The sequence below is a fragment of the Camelina sativa genome, chromosome 6, assembly GCF_000633955.1.
Source record: "Camelina sativa cultivar DH55 chromosome 6, Cs, whole genome shotgun sequence".
Taxonomy (NCBI): domain Eukaryota; kingdom Viridiplantae; phylum Streptophyta; class Magnoliopsida; order Brassicales; family Brassicaceae; genus Camelina; species Camelina sativa.
The window spans coordinates 23,660,672-23,668,927 of record NC_025690.1 but is presented as its reverse complement, the minus strand read 5'-3'; the positions used below and the strand labels follow the sequence as shown (position 1 = coordinate 23,668,927).

The window sequence follows — 8,256 nt, the reverse complement described above, 5'->3', positions numbered from 1 at the left end:
CCTTCCAATATTTGTATATATCTTCTCCTATTAGTAAGCTTTTGAACCACGATTTTCTGACTTCAGATGAAAAGACAAAGACCTATAAAAGAATTAAAAGGGATAGAGAAGGAGGTTTAAGCGTGGAAGTGATCGATCCAAGGTTACAAGTATGGAAGTTGAAGATAAGAGGATATCTTGATATGGACAAGAAAAAGAAGACGAAGAAGGGTGAGAGCGCGATGTATCTGTTGGCGTATAAGTGGAATCATGTAGTTAAAGCTAATGGTCTTAAAGAAGGTAATAACTTGCAGCTTTGGTCCTTTAGGTCACAACAAAAGCTATGCCTTGCCCTCGTCTTGCGTTAAATTAGGGTTTTGAAATTTTGCTTATATTTTGTTTGTCAATTTGTTACCTTAGCTCATATTTGACGGATGTCCTGTGAGAGTTTCTTAGTTGACTAGGATCTTTTTTTTTTTTTTTTTAATGTTTAGCATTGTTGGTTTAAATATCTCTAGGTTTTGTTAATTGTTATTAACAGTTTTTGTTGAATGAATATCTTCATCTTTATAACAGTTAATTAATAATTTTCTTATAACAATTGGGAACAATTTGCTATATGGCTTGAATCGTACATAGCACTACTCCGTCGTACTAATTTATTGTGATCAATGAATCATAATCGATTTTATGAACCTTCGACCACGGAAAACAACCGCTCCGGTGCCACGTCACCACATTCGGAGAATCCCACCTCATAGATCCAGCTGAATCTGTTAAAACCTACTTGTCCTAATACAAATAGGTACAAGTATTTTAAAAACCACGAAATGTAAAGAACCAAGGCTGGAATTTGACTTCGGCCTTCAAACTGTTTGATTGTACGAAAAAGATCAAACAAATTCTATAAAATGTTGTTTTCTAATCCTAGAATAAAAAATTCAATTAAAGAAAAAAGGGTTTAAATTAATAAACCATATGGAATGGAAGGCTCTTCTGATACTCACTCATTCATTTCTTTGAGTATATATCGCACAATGTGTTACTATGAGACTCGTGGAACAAGATTATGAAAAGTTTAGCTTGCGACGTTTTTCTTGAGTCACCTACTTGTGGATATATGTTGCGGATCCCTGGCTAATTTTATATAAACTATTTGACCATATTAGATTGATTTGTTTTTTCTTATTAAAAAACTGATTAGCCCCGATAACCTGCTTTGCTACCTAGTTTTACTATTATTTTTTTGTCATGACCGGAGAATTCCAAAACAAAAATCAACCTAGTCTCCTCCTGTCTTACCAAAAAAAAAAACTAGTCTCTCCTCCTTATTAAGAACCGAGTATTGTGGATGTCTAGATTGACCATCTGCTATACCATATTAAGTGTAGCTAAAAGAGCACGTATATGTAAACGAATACTAACCAACAACTATTTATTTTGTTTGGTTTTGTGGTTGAGATATACAATTAAGGTGCAGAGAGAGATAGGTGGGTCACTTTTAGGTATGAGATGGACATGTCTTACCACATGTTAAATATGAAAAATAATTGCTAATAATCATAACGAGTTGCTATATGTAGGGAGTAGTATATTATTTGTTTATTTCATAATTCAACTCTTTTCTTTACGCTCCCTTCCGCGTCCACACACATCTAAAAGATATTCGAACCTTCGAAGAGCCAAGAGGAAATATATGTACTTTTAATATACGTTGTAAATATATATTTGAAATCTTTTAATATGTTTTGAATACATCATGTACGCATTCAAACGAAAAGCTATAATTTATGAAGAATTTGAATTGTATAACGGAAAGAAGAATTTAATTAATCAACAACAATATAATGGTGTATGATGACTTTATGAGTTTGACTGACCCATTCGAATTTGATTGCGCTGTTTAGTAGTGTAGTGTGTTGTGGAACAAACGGGTCCACACGTAAATTATTCGGAAGCGAAAGGTAATATTACATACGTAGCTATATTACAAGGTTTAAATACCTACTAACGCTATTTCTTCCTTCATCATCTTTCTCCAAAGTCCAAACACCCAAAAAGCATAGAAAAAAAAAAATGGATGGAGAGGAGTTGTTGAGACTGTTTGACCAAAACTGGTCCGAGAGACTAATTCTCAAGAAAGACAAAGAGAATCTGAATGGAAAAAGTCGAGAGAAGCATGAAGAAAGAGAGATTCCAAAGAAAAGAGAAGAAGATGTGAAGAATTTTCCGGTGAGCTTTCTTGTAGAGAAGGCTATGAGTGATGAGACGATGATGATGAAAACGACGAGTTCTAAAACAAGTTTGTTTAGTTCTTCATCAGATGATTTATTCTTGTCTCCTAGATCTGTCTTACCAGTTAAAGCAACGGCCATGAAGCTTCAGACGATTCTCTCGGGGAAAGAAGTGAATGAGTTTAGGATTGCGGAAAGGGAGAGAGTACTTTCGGAGAAGAAGATGATGATGAAGAGTAATGTGAGAAGAAGAAGAAAGGGAAAGAGTATGTCGGATTTGGAGTACGAGGAGCTTAAAGGGTTTATGGATCTAGGTTTTGTCTTTTCCGAGGAAGACCATAAAGACTCCGACCTTGTTTCGATTCTTCCTGGATTGCAAAGATTAGTTACGAAAGATCATGATGGATTAGTGCAAGTAACAAAGGAAGAAGAAGGAGAAGAAGAAGACAAGAGCAATATAAACAGAGTAGCGAGACCATATTTGTCGGAAGCGTGGGATCATTGTGGAGGAAGAAAAGGGGAAAAACAGATCACTACGAAGATAAAGTGGAGAGTTCCGGTGCTGGCGGCTAAGGAAGTTGACTTAAAAGATAATCTAAGGCTTTGGGCTCATGCCGTGGCCTCCACTATTCGACGATAACACAAGTTTTGGGATTCTATTAAAATGCATGCGAACTTTTTCTGTATCAATAGTTTTTGATCATTTTGATTTTCAAAATTCATGTGAATAAATGAGAATTAGTATGCTCGATCTCTCTACAATGCACTACAAAAAAAATGATTGATTTACATCATTTATTTTATATATTTTTATCATGTTTAAATGATGCAAAAATAATTTACATCACTTTGAGATAAATATTTGCTTCAATTAATAAAATTGATGTTTGTTTACATCAATTACAAAAAATGATATAAGATTTACATCATTTTTACTAAATTGATATAAAATATTTGAATCATTTCTCAAAACTAATGTAAAATATTTCTATCATTTAAAAACTGATGTTAAATTCAATATTATAATAATAATATGAAAAATAATTTTGTCTGAGTAATATATTTATTATTTATAACCTTTAATCATTTTTAATATATTATGGTAACTACTAACTAAAATTTTAAAATAAATTAACTTGATAAAAATAAAATCAATTAATTACCTGATTTTAAGGCTTACTATATTGAACCAGTTATCTTAGAAATAGGCAAACTAATTTGGTATTTATAGAAGATATTGTCTCATCACATATTAGGAAGTATCCGATGTGGGATAATAGAACTTATCTTTTTTTTTTCTTGTTTACAAACGAAAAAAGGAAATTAAATATAAACAATTATTAGCAACATATAAAAATAAGTAACTACTCTTTAGTTTATTAATTCTCTCTTTGACTACTAAATGGATTATTCCAATCAAAATAAATCATACAACTTACTTGATGATGATGAATAAGGATCCTTAATAATCCAAAGAAAATGAAGATACAAATTTTTTTTTTGGGCAAAAGAAAATAAAGATACAGCTAGGTTTGCTTTGCAGCTGCTATAACTTTTGATCAATCAACTTTTTCAATATTTATCTTCTAATTACGTTTTTAATATATATATATATGTGTAATTTTTAAGTGATAAATTAAAATTTATTTAACATCAGTTTTAAATGATGTAAATTTTGTATCGTTTGAAAAAATGATTTCACACCAAACATGAATAAGTACATCAATTATCTAAATGATGTAAATTTTTATTTTGAATCATTTTTTTAAAAAGTGATACAATATAATAGAAACTGAATCAATTTTAACTAATTGATGTCAAATTAGATAATTATAATATCATTTAAATTAATTGATGTTAAGTTGTATATATGTACTTCACTTCTCAATAAATAATTTAAAATTTCATCACTTAGTTTTGAGATACACTTGAAGTACTACAACAAACTCCTTTTTTTTTGTAGTGATGACCATAGTAATGACCAAGAACATATCCGTCCTTGTCCTAGATGAAAGAATCTATGATGAGGTTTTTTTTAGTGGTGGGCCAAAAATCATATCCAATAATGTTCAACACTTGTCATATGATATTTTTTGCCACCTCATTTATCAACAAAATTTTCACATTGTTATGCAATAATCATGTTAATAACTATTACATTTCTTCCTATTGAAATAACTAAAATATTATGGAATAATATTCAACTTATTTTTTTTGTCAAGTCGCTTTTTTCAATCATTCAATTAGAGACATCTATTTACATCCATAATCTGCACAAAACTTACTCACTTAAATATCTAGTAAATATGGTGGATTATTTATTTTCTACTAAAAGAAAACTATCGTTGGATAAAAAATTTAAATGTTGAATTTTTTGACTATGTTAATCCACTATGTTTACCTGAGAATCAAGTAACCAAATTATAGAATTGATTAGTTGGCTCCATGGACATTCTTTAAAAAAAAATAATTCTTGTATAATATTGTTGAATAATAATATTCAACTTATTTTCTTGTCAAGTCGTTTTTTTCAAGCATTCAATTAGAAACATCTATTTACATACATAGTCTTATAGTACACATTTCATTTAATTTACATAAAACAGTAATTACTACATATATACATAAATAACACTGTACATAACTTATTCACTTAAATATCTAGTAAATATGGTAGATTAGTTATTTTCTGATAAAAAAAATTATTGTTAGATAATAATTTTAAATATAGCATTCTTGACTATGAATATAGTGTGGATTAACATATTATGTATCTATATATCACAACAAGTCAAACTATTAGTTAATTCTTATACCGAACCAAACAAATCAGAGTTTAATTACATGATATATAGAAAGATTTACCACTGATCAAAAATAAATTTTTATATACAATCAAATTTTACTTCGGTTTGATTCGTTTCAGTTTGATAATAACATTTGGTTTGGTTCAGGTTTGGTTTGACTGTGATCTGTTTCCAATAAACTGGAATCGAACCAAACCGGGGAAAAACAAATGGACAGGACTCACTGAGTGAGCTTTTCAAAGATTTGGGCAAACTCTGTTTCAAGTTTCAACGGAGAAAAAGGAATCATTTTTTAACCGAATATTACAACAAATCGAACTATAGGTTAATTCTTATACCGAATCATACATAACCGAACTAAACAAATCAAAAGTCAATTACATGAATACAAACTAATTTATACAATCGAATTTTATTTCGGTTTGATTCGTTTCAGGTTTGGTTTGACTTTGATCTGTTTCCCAAAAAACTGGAATCGAACCAAACCGGAGAGAAACAAACGGACAGGACTCACTGATGAGAGAGCTTTTAAAAGATTTGGACAAACTCTCTGTTTCAACGGAGATTAAAGGAATCATTTTTAATGGACGCATTGGGAGGTTGCGGCGGCGCTGGTGGTTTCTGGGGATGGAATGGATTCGATCAACGGAGAAAGAAGAAACCTTCCGGCGATAGAGGCAAGAAAGGAACTCTGGATCTTCGGATTCCGTCGACGTGAGCAGAAACGCCGGCGGTTATCGGTTTCCTTTGAAGCAAGCTGTGACGGCCGGCGCACTCACTTTCACCGGTGACACGATTGCTCAGCTATCTGGGAGATGGAAAAAGAGAACCGCTCTTAAACAATCATCTTCTGAGCTTGACGAGGTTCGTCTCACGAAGTTTTAGTGAGTATGATTTAGTGATACACCTTAAAAATGAAATTGGATCTTTTGTATAACCAAAAATGTTTGTGAGTATGTTTGATTAGTGTGTAGTGTGTACAGTCTCTTTATTAAGTTATGTTTGATTTGTGTTATTGCTGTTTGGGGTAGTTCATATTTACTCTCTTGCAAAATGTGTTTTCGTACATTGGTTGGAAACTTGGCTTGTGACTAAAGGATTTGTGATTGGATCGTACATACGCGATGTCACCAAGTCGTTATCATCCAAAAAAAATGTAATTTTATCTCGTCGTCGAAAGATCATGTTATTATTATTATTATTTTTTTTTCCAATAACGTCAGGATAGAGATTAGAGAGTCTGTTTTTATAGGCCAGAAGAAAAACAAATCCCAACACACAAAAACCCTAAAACAGCCAAAACAGTATCTCACTAAAATTTCGCCAACCTTTTGAGGAGCTGCGGTGCCCCTGCAGCTAGAGCGATCCCGAACATGCCCATAACGACTAACCAAAACCGACGAGTTTTAGGTATGCCGTAGTTTTGAGTCCAGAGTTTGGCAAATACTACTTTCATAAAGAAAGTAACCAACCCTGTCACTATAGCCCTTACACCCCAATGTGGGATAAAACCTCCAACCGCGATCGGTAATAAACCTCCTAGGAAGATCCACGGCACAGATGTGAGAGATTTAACGATTGTGGACTCCCACTCTGGATGTTCCACCTGCAAAACCCCATAAAAACTACTTAGAACAGCCGTTTTTACACGAAAGAGAAGTTCAACACAAAACAGAGCTAGTCTAAGCATCTTTTCCTCATGAACCAGTTAGACTTACCGTTGTTATGTGTTTCACAACGTTGTTAAACATAGCTCCAATGATTTGCGCAATTACTGCCGCGAAACCGCTCAAAGCTGTATACTGTATCTCACTATTAGCACTGGTTACGATATATGCCGTACTCGACACAAAACTTCCCATGAGAGTGCCTAACTCATCAGCGGTGACCTTTCCATCCGGTGCCACGATTTGTTTCATTGTGGTTGGAAGCTTGTTGATAAGTTTCTGCAGTGGGGAATCAGGGATGGGGTTCCCATAAGGCGGATTCTGGAAAGGAAAGAAAAAAAATGAATTGAGACAAACAAGAAAACACTAATTTCTTATATAAAGCAGAACCAGATTATAGTTATGAACCTTTTCGAGATCTTCTATCCCTTTCTGTAAATCTATCTTTTCCTTTTGCAGCACGGCAGTTCTCTCTTCCAACAACTTTTTCTCGTTTTGCAACTTGGTTTCAGACTAAAACATTGAAAAAGCTAAAATTACTCCACCATATATACCACCAGTGATTTAAGTGATTAAGTTTTAGCTAACTGTACCTGGATGGACATTTCGTACTGCTCCCTTAGATTTTTGTTTACTATGATAAGTCGGTTCTGCTTAGCCTTCCAAGACTGCTGCTCCTGTGCTTTCATTTGCTTCATTTGATTATTGAGTTGCATAGTGAGCTGATGGTTTTCCTGCTCCAGTTTCAAAAACTTTTCACTGAGCTGCTGCTCATTCTGCTTCAGGTCCATCGAGTGTCCTTCCTCCTCTGTTTGGTTTTTGAGAAACATACGTCAGAAAACCATGTTTTTGTTAAGAGATCACAAAAAAAAAGCAGTAAACTTCCAAGCATTGACTACTCACTTGTTATAATGTCAGTGCTAATAGCATTTCCCAAACGGCAAGCTACAGTTTTACCCAATTCTCTGTTACCGGGGGCAAGCAAATTAGATGTTATTGCAGCATAAGATAAATCACCTTGCTTTTTTGATCATCCATTGAATATAAGATAACTTACCTTGCTATTTGCACCAGTTCATTAAAGATTGTTGTAAATTCAATGCTACACCACAAAGAGAAGAAGCAAACAATTAAACTCAGCCTAAGGTTTATGTCAAGAAGTAGAGTTGTATGATACAGGAGAAAGATGAATCACCTGACTAATAGTTCCTCGTTCTTTGGTTAAATCCATCCATGATCAAATCAGAGGAGGATTTCAAACAATAATCAGTCATAAGCAACAAAACTTATAAAATCGGGTATTGCAAGCAAAGGCTTAGTTAGAAGATCCACTTCATTTCAGAGAAAGGGTGAAGATGTATACCTTGAAAGAATCCTCTTCAGAGCCAATACTGGTAGTTTCATCTAAAAGAGGAGCAAGCCTATCTTCTGCGTAAAGAGTAATCCAAGTCTGAAGACAAAGTAGAGTTTCCATGAAAATTAAACAATCAGTAAGAGGCAACTAGAGATGATATATGCAGCATTCGAATTCGATCTCTACACCAATTTAAAAAAAAAAAAAAAAAAAAA

General features: G+C 33.1%; 1 protein-coding gene across 1 annotated transcript; it reads left to right on the top strand.

The window, feature by feature from the left end:
* LOC104793203 lies at positions 1,990-2,966 on the top strand. Its single transcript, XM_010519515.1, has one exon. It carries the CDS (start codon positions 2,056-2,058, stop codon positions 2,851-2,853), a length of 798 nt encoding a protein of 265 aa, XP_010517817.1. The 5' UTR covers positions 1,990-2,055; the 3' UTR covers positions 2,854-2,966.

Coding starts and splice junctions, on each gene's coding strand:
- LOC104793203 (XM_010519515.1), top strand. CDS start 2,056: ATGGATGGAGAGGAGTTGTTGAGACTGTTTGACCAAAACTGGTCCGAG.